At 36.5% G+C, this 13,349-nt stretch overlaps 3 protein-coding genes across 4 annotated transcripts in view; 1 reads left to right on the top strand and 2 right to left on the bottom strand.

The window, feature by feature from the left end:
- Nucleotides 1–271: 271 nt before the first annotated feature.
- Nucleotides 272–1,201, bottom strand: LOC137400613 (uncharacterized). The gene has a single exon (XM_068086944.1). It carries the CDS (start codon nucleotides 1,199–1,201, stop codon nucleotides 272–274), a length of 930 nt encoding a protein of 309 aa, XP_067943045.1.
- A 4,521-nt stretch (nucleotides 1,202–5,722) lies between these two features.
- On the top strand, nucleotides 5,723–11,296 carry LOC137400099 (mucin-1-like). The gene is made up of 4 exons (XM_068086407.1): nucleotides 5,723–5,849; nucleotides 8,359–8,454; nucleotides 8,697–9,545; nucleotides 10,641–11,296. The coding sequence occupies exons 1-4, from the start codon at nucleotides 5,813–5,815 to the stop codon at nucleotides 10,700–10,702; spliced, it is 1,044 nt and encodes a 347-aa protein (XP_067942508.1). The 5' UTR covers nucleotides 5,723–5,812; the 3' UTR covers nucleotides 10,703–11,296.
- Nucleotides 11,297–11,400: 104 nt separating this feature from the next.
- Nucleotides 11,401–13,349, bottom strand: part of LOC137399685 (galactosylceramide sulfotransferase-like) — a 41,891-nt gene continuing 39,942 nt past the window's right edge. For both annotated transcript variants that reach the window (XM_068085877.1, XM_068085878.1), the window contains 2 exons: nucleotides 11,785–11,857; nucleotides 11,401–11,701 (listed from right to left, as the gene is read on the bottom strand). In XM_068085877.1, coding sequence (XP_067941978.1) covers nucleotides 11,605–11,701; nucleotides 11,785–11,857 — 170 coding nt within the window. In that variant the 3' untranslated portion in view covers nucleotides 11,401–11,604. The remainder of the gene's footprint in view (nucleotides 11,702–11,784; nucleotides 11,858–13,349) is intronic.

Raw genomic sequence — 13,349 nt, 5'->3', positions numbered from 1 at the left:
AGTTTCATTGCCTGGCAAGCCATCCAAGAAAGGAGGCTATGTTGTTTGGTTTCCACCACCAAAAATTTGTAAAAAACAAATTCCCCTACATGATTCTGTAGTTCAATTTTTGTCCAGCCAAGAGGCACACACTTACTCTGGTCATAGAGCATTAGAGTAGTTTTGGTTTTAATCAGACGTAGCTTTACTAAATTATCGTAGTTTAGTAATATTCAGAACATTGCAAGTTGCTCCCGTGTCGAGCTGGAACTCGAGGTCTAGAGTTGTTGTCTCAGAATTTGTTGTCACTGCCGCTAGCAATTTGCGATCTCTTACAGACAGTGATGCTATGAGCTGACTCTTCTTTGTTTCCAGAAACAGATGAGTAGTTCCAGGATACCTGATTAGCTGATTCCCGGTTTGGGCCTTTGCGTTGAGATCTACACATGGAAGCGAAATGATTGTATTTTTGACAGTTGTTACAATGGCGGCCGTATGCTGGGCAAGAGCGAGGCGTGTGGTTGCCGCTACAGTTGCTACACTTTGAAGAAGGCAGGTTAGTTGGTTGTGAAACCGCCGAGCCGTCAGCTCGAAACTGTCTTTGGTGCCAGTCTCCAGCATTGGTGGCCTTGAAGGATGTCTGTGCTTTGTGCCTTAGCATATTAGCTTGTTCGTCTGTTAACTGATTTGTTACCGCCTTATAGTCAATTGCTGTGGACTCCTCCCATCTACAAAGCTCAATGGCTCTGTTTAAGCTGGTGTCACCAAGCTCAAACAGTTTCTTTCTTATGCGGTCACTGTCCAGTTCCAGAATCAGAGCATGTAGGACCATCTGATCATACATGGTTTTGAAATCACACAGCCTAGCGATAGTGTGTAGATCTGTGATAAATTCGTCAATAAATCTGTTACCTTGTCTACAGGTCAGCAGAGAATGTGTTTTGGCTACCAGATTGACCCTTGGTTTGCAGTAGTCCTCAAACTTCTCAACTACCTTATCATAATCAACATTGTCAGTAGCAACTGTCCACGTAAAGGACTCATATATTTGGTTGCCTTTATTGTCAATAGTTCTGAGTAGCAAGGCTGTCTTGATCTTGCCAGCCATATCCTCCTTACAAGTGGCAATTAGAAAGAGTTCAAAGTCACGTTTAAATACCTTCCACTCATCTGGTAAGTTCGGCCCGTCTGCTAATGGTTTCGGTACTAATAACTGTTCCATCTTAAAGCAAAAGAGTCAATTACAATATCAAAAAGAAAACTCGCTCGTGGGAACCATATTTTATGCTGATGTATATGAATTAATGAGTTTACAATTTATGCGAAAACATTTATTATCCTTGACTTCCAACTCGAAACGTCACACAAGTGTTCTATATCCAACAAAACTAACAGTGCATATTAATAACATAACCCATATGATACCATAGACATAGGAAACTAATGAGCGCTGTAATTACTGAACAATAAAAACAATAGGTGCAATTGAATATACTGTGGTGAAGTTGAACAGTCGATCGTTATATATCGATTACGTAGTTGGGGGGAGTGTTCCACCTCTAAGTTCAATGTCATTGCACGCACCGTGTTAGTAACTACTAAACAAATAAAATAGACGCGTAAGAACAATAGACATAGTTTTATTGAATGCGTGAAGTATATTTGTGAAAATATTTCGACGAATAAGGTTGCAAGAAAGTGTAAACAGAAACCATCTCTCACAACTACTTCACATTTGAGCCGTTCTGGAAAGGGAATCCAAACTACGGCGGTCTCATGTGGCTGCGATTTTCTGTTCGTTTTTGAGCTTTTAAGAGCTTGTAATCACCTTTCCACATATTTTGCACCTACAACACAACATAGTAAGACATGGTGAATCTTTTCATATCAAATAACGGTAATGTGAATTTTGTTTCAAGTCAACCTTTAAATTGAAAGTAAACACATAATTTTAACATTGTTTTATATGATTGTTAATGCATGATACTATGTTAATTGAACGAGAAAACAAAATTTTAGCAGATATTTCTACTAGTTTAGCAAGTTCAAAGTTAAAAATATATTTTGGTGCATTTACGTCGGACCATCACTGATTCGTAATAAAGCCGTTTCCAGTAACGATTTATTTACTTATTCGTTAGTAATTCAACGCATTTTATTTTCTTTTAACTACAGTCAGATAATTACGATGGGCAGATGTCTCTTTGCTAGTTGCGAATCTGACACTAGAAGTTGTAGCATAACCATTTTTATAGTTCCTGTCTCTCAGTCGCCAAATTTAGCAAAACTATGGCTGTCTAGGGCAAAGCGTGCCGACTTAACTTTTCGCCGACTACCTGCTACTGCGGTCGTGTTGTAATGAACTGTGTAACTCAAATAGCCGCCGATCTACCAATAAATACCGCAACTAAATGAACACAATAACACTTTCATTCTTATTATTCCATTTATGTTTGTTTGTGTATTAATAATAGTATCTAAATTATATTATAAATTGTACTCATGAAGTTATACTAACTCTGTATATATTTTGAGATTGAACTAACGATATTATTATTGTTTACCCGGAACACGGACTATAGCCGACACGGCCTTTTGTTAACTTGTCCGTGTCCGGGCAAGTTTACCCGTGTTTTGCCCGCAATTGTTAATATATAAAAGGGGCTCGAACTTTATAGCGGGCAGTTGGTTTTTGGACACGATACGATACAATACAACTATTTTATCCGCAACCAATCTTATTTATTAAACCGGATTATTATCCGGGGGGCAATTTGATACGTGCCGGTATCTATTCTAAGGACATAAAAATTGGACTACAATATATTACAGGGCTGTTGTCCGGACTACGTAACACAACACTCCGTGGCCAGCCTAGTCAATAACAACAGGTAGTAACGGACTGGGTACAACTTTAAAGGTAGTTGCACGCAATCCATTACAGTGTGCATTAGGCACTTCCATAAGAGCCAGCTTTATTCGGAGCAATTTGGGACAACTACAAGATTAAGAGTGAAAGAGGGAGAGGTTCCATTCCCTAATGGTGTTGTACCATACAGCAAGAGAGCATCGTCAAAAAGGAAAACCTCAACCGTAAGTAATTTATGAAGAATTTTAAATAATTATTAATAACAAATATAGTTTTTTATAATATAAATTAACAAATATAATAAGTCAAAATATGCGAGTCGCCTTTTAACCACAACCATTCTACTTCCCCATTCTTTACTTTGTTGGGTACTCTCTAGCCTGTCTTGACAAATTGTTGTTTTTTGCGGAGTTGTCCCCGTCGAGCGGGCGAGCAACAACAGCTTGTCACAAGACGTACTGCACATGATGCATCAGCTGCACTTATAGGGAGTTGTTCTCTTCCGTCTACGCGGCTTGGCTGTGATGTTATGTCGGTCGTTCCATTGGTAATCATAACGGATTTCATGCAAAAACTTATGTAGAAAAAACAAGATTACAACGTTTAACCAAAAACCAGTCCCTGTGATAAACTTTAGGAAAACTTAAGAATAATATAAACTGAAAATAAAATCAATAAGAACAAATAAAACTGACTGATACAAAAATAGAAATAAAACTGACTAAGCGCACAAATAACGCTATGTTTAGTCGCTGTTGTGGCCTAAGTTCTCAAATTTTACTAAAATTTATTGCAGAGACGGGTCGCTAGTTAAACGTTCTTATCTTAAATTTTTTACATACGTACGGTACATTCTTGCGCGAATCTGCGTGGGATTTTCCGCGTCGTTGTTTAATAAATTTCTGTAGTTTTTGCAGCTGGGAAATCAAATTTTGGGGAAATTATTGTACCCATTGTAATTGTGATTTTTGACGTCAAGCTAGGAAAAATAGTTGAGCCAGATACTTGTCGAAAAGGTATGATAGATACATGTTGATACAACGTCAATAGCTGTAACCCTAATTGGGTAGCGTCTACTAATTATTATGAGCAATATTTATTGTGGTAATCAATAGTCATATTTTACAATATGTTTTCCACAAAACATACTGTTTTGATACTAATCGTTTATTTTTTTCCCGTTTTTATTTTTTGTTCTCAATCCACCATTACAATTGCTCGAAGCATAATCTATGTTTTATTGTCTATAGACCTTGACTATTGTAGCTATTTGAAAATGGAATGACTTATCGAATGCAGCTTTTCATCATTCTAAAAGTTGCTCATTACTGTTTTCTCCACCGAAGAGTATAATGGTCATTTTTACATCTACATAACCGATAGTCTTGTAACTATATCTAATGAATTGCTTGCTTAGTAAATATGGTGAAATTGTTTTAATTTCAGGTCATTTTCAATGATGCCCAAACATTTCCTTATAGTGCTAGCCCTTTTGGCTAGTTCTATGTCGTTATACGCGTGTTCAGAAGATTCGGAGAATAACCAGCACGAGACACCTCAGGCTTTGCATAGTAAGTGTCGTGATTTATGTTCAATGACTTTGCATTCAAAAAGTGTAGCAGTTTATGTGTATTCGTAGAAAGCTTTATCTCTGAAGCTATATGTTTTAGACATATATCGGTAAGTTATTCACGTCTACTATTATTGTTTGTCGTCCCAAGCTCAGAGCATTACTGAAGCCTTGTCAATTGTTGAGAGCATGTTTTACAATCAAGCATGGCTATAGCAAGCATCGATGAACTGCTGTCAACATTTGTTATAGTCAAAGTTCGTTGTTATTGTATTGTGTAAACCTACATAAAGGAATAGTTTTGATACTGTATATAAATATATATATATATATATATATATATATATATATATATATATATATATAAATGGTTTCCTCACCCCGGTTAACCTATGTGGGTGGTAATTTCTGCTTTAACTCGGGTCTCCTATCAGAGACCTGGGAGTTTGAGCACTCGCCTCAAGATCTTAGCTGTACCTATATGTATAGGCCTATATATTGCCATTGGTAATCTGCCAGGCTAATAGCAAGTGGCAGACAATTCTCATTACTTCTCATTGTTTATAAGCTGATTTTCAACACCTGGGCAACGCCGAGAACCACGAATATATGTATATATTTGCAGTAACCATATGAAGTATAATCGTGGTACCTGACACTTGTAGCATATCAAAATAAAGTTGTTTTGTAGTTAGTCTAGCACCAATTTCCTTAACATAAGTGTTTGATAACATAAGTTAACCTGGGATCCAATGTGCTCAAGACTGGCCATGTATTAAAGCATAACTGACAAACGATGGCTAATCACATGGAATGGCCTGTTAACATCTGAGTTGCCACTGTAATAAGGTCGTCATGGTAGCTCAGTAAGTTATTTGACTTTCATGCCCAGCAAAACAGATTTTAATAGAAAATATCAACTTGATAAAATAAAATAATAACAGTTTTCAGTGATAGCAAACTAGTGTTCTGTCTGACTATTGCTATGCATGGCTTCACTGGTGTATGGGCAGGTTTGGGAATAATGCATCTCTCCTTGTAACTACCATCAGCTTGCCTGCGAGTAAACCCCCACTGTTGTCTTAAACCACATCAGGTTGCTTGAATATGCCAGAGCTGCATGCATTGTCATACCCTGTCAATATAACTGTCTGTTAACTTTTGTTTTTCTCTGCACATGTCACCTATATAACTGTCCGTGAGGTGTGAATCGTTGTTTCACCCTGCACATGTCATCATATTCTCAAAGCCTCTAATTGGTTTGCAATTTTTCTTACTACTGCTAATACTCTATAGTATGTTTCTTTAATTCTATTCTTAAGGCTGAATGATTTTTATCTATATTTATTTAACAAACTTCTTTTTTAGCTGTCATTCTTGTTTGCACTGTGGGGATGACTGTCTCTCTTCTGGTTTATGCGGTTCATAACTGTGAGTAGTATTAAATCCTTTGTTATAAACTTTTGTATTGTTAGTTTGTTATTTATTAATTACTGTTTGTTATAATTAGTGTTGTTAGAGGCAAGACTGTATCACAATTTATAATAATAAATGCAATTTTATCAATTTTATTTAAGAATGAGCATGTGCGCGTGTGCATGTTAGTGTGTGCACGCATAAACACTATACGCTTCCACAATTTTTGGCCAAGTTTGTTCAAGCTTTGTACGCATATGTTCTCTGCATTTCGCAAGGTTGCCAAACATATTTGGTTTTAAAGTTCCGTCTGCTTCCTGAGAATTAGTCTCTTGACCATGGATTAGATAGAAACTCAAGGATGTGCCTTTACATGCATTGAGGACTTGATGAACCCCGTTTATGAACTGTTGTCATGAAAGCAGTGTAGCAATTTATGTTGGTAACCTACCTGCCTGCTCCTGATTATCTGGTTTAGATTACTCTAATGATAACATGAGAACATAATCAGCAAAACGTTTTGACATAAGCTGAATGTATTTGTTTCAAGGCAATTGTTTATCTTTTTTCGCCTAAAACATTAAAATATTTATATATATAGAGACTTTGGGCAATGGCTTTATCTGATCCATCGGTATGTATGCACTTACATGTATATACCCTCAATGCACTGACACAGTTGCCATGTACCATTGTGTACACCAATCAAGGCAAAAAATATTGTCAGTTTTCTAAAAATGTGAAGAGTTTGCGATTGGATACGGATGGTAGGCTATACCCCCTGTGTGTAGGGATTATTGGATACGGATGGTAGGCTATACCCCCTGTGTATAGGGATTATTGAATACGGATGGTAGGCTATACCCCCTGTGTGTAGGGATTATCAACAAAACCTCAATGACGATATAAGTAACTGTGTTTCTGTTTTACTTGTTGTTAGAATGACTGTCAAGAACTAAGTTTGCCTATTTTTGTGGATACTGCGTATCAATATCTGGAGCAATGCATTATAAAATTGATTGCTTTGATAATGCGCTAAAATTAAAAGGAAATACTATTTTGTTTTTCGGCTCTGCAAAGTTTCCAACTCATGCATGCTCACGACCATTTACTGTAAAATTAGTGCCAAGCAATGTTATCTATTAAATAAACAGACAGGTTGTGACATTATTAAAGTCTCAAAGTTTTATAGTTTGCTCCAATAGTAGACACCTCAAAACTAAAAAGATTATTTTCTTGTGACAAAAAGACGTCGGAGGAGATTTTTTGCGGTTTGTATCAATCTTGAAGTAGATTTAGCCTTTTCAATTCTAAATCCATACTGATCATGGCTTCCAATTCTAAATCCACACTGATTATGGGTTCCAGTTCTAAATCCACACTGATCATGGCTTCTAATTCTAAATCCACACTGATCATGGGCTCCAATTCTAAATCCACACTGATCATGACTTCCAATTTATGCAATCTGCTCTGCTGTTGTTAATTTAGCGCAAACCCCAGTAGCTTCTATTTTGTGACATGAACAAGTGAGTCAATAGCAAAAACCTCCACAATTTCAGGTTAACTCACCTGTTAACAAGCTTTGGTTCACTTGATATTAAATGAACCAAAAGTCAGTCTTACCAAGATGTCAATCTTACCAAGCTGTGGCTTGGTAAGATTGACTTCTGCTTCCGATTTCTTCAGCGTTCATTGCAATGAAATGAGAAAACCATTTGCTACCATGTAGACTTCTGCAATGGTAATTAAATACAAAGAGAGGTTAACAAAAAGGGGTTTCATAACACAAGAACTCATCACCCTAATCAACTAGTATTCTCTACAGAAACGCTAACATAATAGACTAGCTTTTAGTGTTCATGTGATAGTCTACTTGTGGTATAAAGTTACCTATCCTTTATTATAATCTAGAATTTGTGTTTTTGTCATTAAAATATTGTACAGGTTGCCTAACAGTATTCTTAGTTTTATGAAGAGTCACTTAGAGATAATTATGTTTAAATGTATTTAAATTTTTGAATGAAGCCTGAAAGAATTTTGGTTAAGTGAGCAGCCAATATATTCTTTTTTCATTATTGCTTACATAGAAGAAATCACAAAAACAGTTATGATAAAAATGCTTTTATAAAACTTTAAATTTATTAAAATCTTGGCTCCTAAGTTTTGGAATGCCGAATGACAGATGGAACAGAGCAGAGAGCCTGTGCGAGAGGCTCGCACAGATCAGGAACTTAGAAGAACTAAAAAAGAATACAACATTGCCTATAAAAAGTGCCATGTACGACTGTCCGAAGCCATGCTCAGAACATTGGAAAAAACATTCATCGCACAGGAATCGAACTCGGGTATTTGGCTATTCATGAGACTGCTAGCGTACTAGGATAGACTAGTAGAGCAAACTCCTCAGAAACCTGCAATATGTTTAGCTATAAATGTATCCAGCGGCTACCATGAACTACCTGAACTGTTAGAGATGATGTTTTTCTGTGCAAAATAAGATCGAAAAACTAATAATTTTCAGCTGGGGTCAACTTTCACGGCTCCAATTACTGTATCTGCTGCTTTGACTGCCTGAAAGATGCAGAGAGGTCAGCGCGTCGGCCTCATCAAGATGCCGGTGAGTATGAGCAATTATTCTAAGTAGTCAATTTTTTAAAAGTTGGGAATGGTTGTTGGATGATAATTTTTCCATACCTATCGCAAAGGATAAATGGGAATAACTACTCTGGTTTAATCAGCACTTTAAAATTCTAGGCAAGGTAACCTGTTGTTGTTTATTATTGTCCTAGAATCATATTGAGTGAATGCATTTATTCTAATGTAGTAGATACGGCACTCATTCCTAACTGTCTGGTGCAGGTGAGAGGGCTGAACAGGATTCTCAGTCATTGCAAAGCACAACCAGTCTATCAACTCATCCACCACCATGCGCTCCACCGGCATCTGCTCAGAATCTCTCAGCACACGGTAGTGCTCAGCAAGTGATGCCTCCCCCGGCCCCTGTTGGTAGCGCTGTATCTCAGTCTGCCGTTGCATTGTCATACAACCTTTCATCCCCACCTTCAGGATCAGTCGCTACAACTTCTGACTCGACACAGCCATTGCCAGGGATGGGTCCGCTACCTGCTCCACCCGTGTCCAACCAGCGTATTCCGGGAGCTCAACCTCGAACTGACTTGATTGTGGATTGTGAATCTCAGACACTTCGATCCGATAGTCCAGTCTATGAGCCTGTTGCTGACTCAGCATTGCCAGTTGCCGGACCAGGTTACACATCCTTGCATAACCCTATCTGGCAACCATATCATCCATCAGCAACGGCAAGCCCATCTTCTACTCACATTTATGAAAATGGTTCGGCTGCGCATGCTTCAGGGTCTCGGGTCTCTTCACTCACGGCTTTGCCAGCTGGTCCCTCATCTGCAACTTCTTCTCTTGCCAATCCATCAGCCATTGCTGGTTCACAAAACATTATAGGCCAAAATTCTTCTGCTGTTGCCAATAATACCTACACGTCTGCAACTCCCTTCAATCAGTCAAGCCACAGTTCAGTATCCAACACTTGTGATTACCGTTCTACTGAGGTTTCTAGCGTCAGCTCGGATTCCACCCTCATCCTTTCCAGCTCTCCGCAAGTTTCTTCCGATCAGCGTCTTGCAGCTGGTCAAAGACAGCTTTTTGCATCACTACAAGTGAGCTCTGCACAAGGTGAGACAAATCCTGTTATTTTACTTATACAAAAATATTGCATAAAGAATTTATAAAACACTCTCCCATCACTCTTTGTTCAGGTCAACAACCAAAATGAGTTCAACGATTTTTGGTAAAATTACCAGCATGTAAAACTGCATTAATTAATTTATTGTATTCACCTTAATTAATTAATTTATTGTATTCACCTTAATTAATTAATTTATTGTATTCACCTCTATTATCTGAGTCATGGCATTTAAAGCTGCTTGTACATGGCTTCGACGTCGGCTTGCATTGTACTGAGGTGGCGTCTCTTTGGTTTTAAATATTATGGTCTAGTTTGTTGGATTAAAAAACGTTCATGTTTTGTTATTTCAAATTCCGATTTCTAATACTGAAAAGTTTTTTTACCAGCCTTCTGATGTGCAATGAGCAAAATTGAGTGAAAAATTCATAAAAATCTGATTTAAAAAAATAAAATCATTGCCTCTTCTAATCCTGTTTTTCATCCTACCTAATAAAAGAAACTTGGACCAATTTCTTGGTAAATTCCTAAATTTACCAAAAGTCATGTAACACTCACTCCGCCGGGCACTTCGCAGGGCTCAACATGTGCGGATCAAGCGCCTAAACTAGTCGCAGTGCTACTGCACATGTGGGCCTTATAATACCTTGCTTATTTAAGAATCAGCTTTCATTTCTTTTTAATTATTATTCAGTAGTGTCACAATATTTATTTGTAACATTTTTTATTCATTCTGTTTGATGTTATATTCTTACTTCTTGATGAGATAAAACACACTCCTAGATAGTTGACATATGCTCAAAATATACCAAGTTTGTGACAAATTTTTGATACGCTTGTTTCAGTGACAATTTATCTGTATGATTTTGAGAACCTTCTTTTTCATTGCTGTGTATTCTAGCTATTTGATTGGTTACAAAAGTCTTTAATTATTTAGCTTAGTTCTCAAAATGTCACCATTTTAGCTGAATATTTTTTCTCTAGATTATGAGCTCAATGCTTATTAAATGTTATGGTATTAATTACAAACAATAATTTTTTGCAATGAAATGAAAACATTGCTACATTACACATCTACTTTACAGAGGGAGATTATGGATCACTTCATACACCGGAATACAGTGATGCCAATGCGAATTCCATATAGATACGCCAGTGTTTTCTGTATACATGTGTGTACTGTCTCTATACACATGTGCTGTCTGTATACGCTGTTGGTATACGTGTGTGTTGTCTGTACACGCATATGCTGTCTCTATACACATTTTCTGACTTTACTCTTAGTGTAAAGCCTTACGCCTAGTGTGGCTAGTTTGGACCTTAAGTTGCATTCTTGTCAATGTAGGTCAAATTCTATAGAACAAAACATGAACGAGTTCGTACCGTATTTTCTGAATCGCTTGCAGTTGTAGGCTTCTCTGTGCACATATATTTTACTTGGTTACTTCATTTTTATTTTGGTACATGTTTTATAATGACACAAATGATTCATAAACATCAATATACATGTATGCATAACTATATAATTTAGACATATACAATGTATATAACTCAGAATCTTGGCACAGCAAAGAGGCTGCTGTGAAAAATATTTTATATAATCATGCATTAAAACGGGTTGACAATTTTGGTGTCAGCCTGTTAAAACATATTAGTAGCTTCTTAGGCCAGATATATACATATTATAGACAAATGTATTATATAGTTATATATATTATTAATAAAGATTAGGCTGTACAAATCACAGTTTCGCTCATTTTATTAATTGTTCTATGTATCAAATGATGAAACAAGGCTAGAAATCATCTACATACATAGAAATAGCCCTTATATTCATCTCGCATGTTCTAGAGGTGTTGATGGATTATATTTAGGCTAAGGCATCAATACGCATAGAGTTAGCATCAAATAAAAAGATATGAAGCGCGAGTACACAAACAGCTACAATAAAAACTCTAAATTTACATAACAAAATCTAAAATATATTGGCTGAAATGCCTTGGTATTTAACGCAACAATCTTGGACATTGACATGAGCTTACAGGTATTTTAGTAACCTCTTCTAGCACATCTTTTTTTGCCATATCTGTCATTGTGCCTGTCAAAGAGCATGGATGTTAATTCCATCTCAGTAGCAGCCATGTATCTGCAATATACAATCGCACTCCTCAATACCTACTGGTGGCTTGCGTAGAACATTTTAATAAAGGGATGTCACAGCCTACTCACATGCAATAGGGTATCGTCTGTCCTTTAACAGTCAGAGTGTATACGTAAACGTGACGGTCATCGACAGTGTTCTCTGCAAGTACAAGTATATGTTGCGAAAGTACATGTATTTTTGATTTGCCAAAGCTTTGCTATAACATCATTGTAAGGTTCATAAATGCCTGTTTACCTAGCAAATGGCCAATTGTTGATGCTGATACAAAACTGTTGAGTTGTGTAAAGCAATTAGAGAACCAATTCTGTAGAAATCTATAAGTTTGCTTTAGAAATTTATATAACACAAACTTAGAGTTCCTCATCAAACCAGGAATTCGACGAACAATTCAAACTACTACGTCGGTATTAAGTTACAACTAAGTTTGCACCTTTTTACAGCGAATGGAAATTTATTGCATGCCCATTGAGTCAAATTTATCACGTGAGCATACCATGCAGAGTAAACTAATGATGAAGAAATGGAAAAGTTTCAAAGAACTTAAGATAGTTAGAAACAAAATATAGAAATATATTTATACAATGCGATGTCTACTTGCTAACTATTCGACATACGAAATGTTGAAGTTACAAAATGTCTTTTGGCAAAATTCTGTTTCTAGATACGAAATGAACAAAAATCCTTGTATTTTGGCCTGTCAGTTTATTCTGTATTTTGACTGTTTGCTACCTGTAGGTACAACATAAAATGCGTATCACTCAGTTTGTCAGTAAAAGTCAGTAAACAAGGGTTTTGTTTTTGGTTGTTATATAATTTGGAGTTTTCCTTCACCCCACACAAGGTAAGACAACACTCATTTCTAGCTATTTAAGTTCTATGCTCTTTTTGTATGAAAATAGCTTTTATGTGCAAAAATCTTTTATTACCTGCTTAATGCCGGGCATTTACCTAATCTATATATATATTTCTCAAAATATGTCGTCGTTTGTCAGTTTTCCGGCTATAGATTTTAAAATCTTGATTTAGCGCAATCTGATGGATTTGAACTCACGACAATTTTCTCATCGATGAGGGTTTTATCCGGATGCTCTACTACTGAGCTATAACACCATAGTTTTCTACGCGTTTCTATATACGTTTACATATAACGAGTACGCCATGCGCGTGCAAATTATAAATTAGCCTTGCTAAATAATAGCTATCAAAACCTTGCCATTAAAACTGCATTTGAACTCACGACGAATTTAGCGGACACACGTGTGCTATTTATTTTAGCCTAGCGTCCACGATGCACGATGCCACTGTTCAGAAATATTTTGGAATCCAAGTATATGCAACGCGATGTTTCTTTGTCTTTTTGCTGATAATTTATCTCGAACTATTAATTTGACGATTTTTGTACTGATTATATTTGTTACCAAACTATGTTTCGCCGACATTTTGCTATTTATTTTACATCTGCTATTTTACATATCTGCTATTTATTTTACATCTAAATTTAGTTACTAATTTATTCCAGCAGCTCAGGAGCCTTTTTCACAGCTACATTATGTTTTTGGATTCTCGCTTGATACCTTGCGTTCATCAATCGTTAAATACGAACTAAATCATTGTTTGTTTAAAAAATATT

The sequence above is a fragment of the Watersipora subatra genome, chromosome 7, assembly GCF_963576615.1.
Source record: "Watersipora subatra chromosome 7, tzWatSuba1.1, whole genome shotgun sequence".
Taxonomy (NCBI): Eukaryota; Metazoa; Bryozoa; class Gymnolaemata; order Cheilostomatida; family Watersiporidae; genus Watersipora; species Watersipora subatra.
The sequence above is the reverse complement of the archived record's forward strand: the minus strand, read 5'-3'. Positions and strand labels throughout refer to the sequence as shown.

Bases quoted from the DNA above. Each gene is read 5' to 3' on its own strand.
- LOC137400613 (XM_068086944.1), bottom strand. From the start codon at position 1,201: ATGGAACAGTTATTAGTACCGAAACCATTAGCAGACGGGCCGAACTTA.
- LOC137400099 (XM_068086407.1), top strand. From the start codon at position 5,813: ATGACTGTCTCTCTTCTGGTTTATGCGGTTCATAACT. The intron at 5,850-8,358 runs GTGAGTAGTATT...AATAATTTTCAG, and splicing joins GGTTTATGCGGTTCATAACT to CTGGGGTCAACTTTCACGGC. The intron at 8,455-8,696 runs GTGAGTATGAGC...TGTCTGGTGCAG, and splicing joins TCGGCCTCATCAAGATGCCG to GTGAGAGGGCTGAACAGGAT.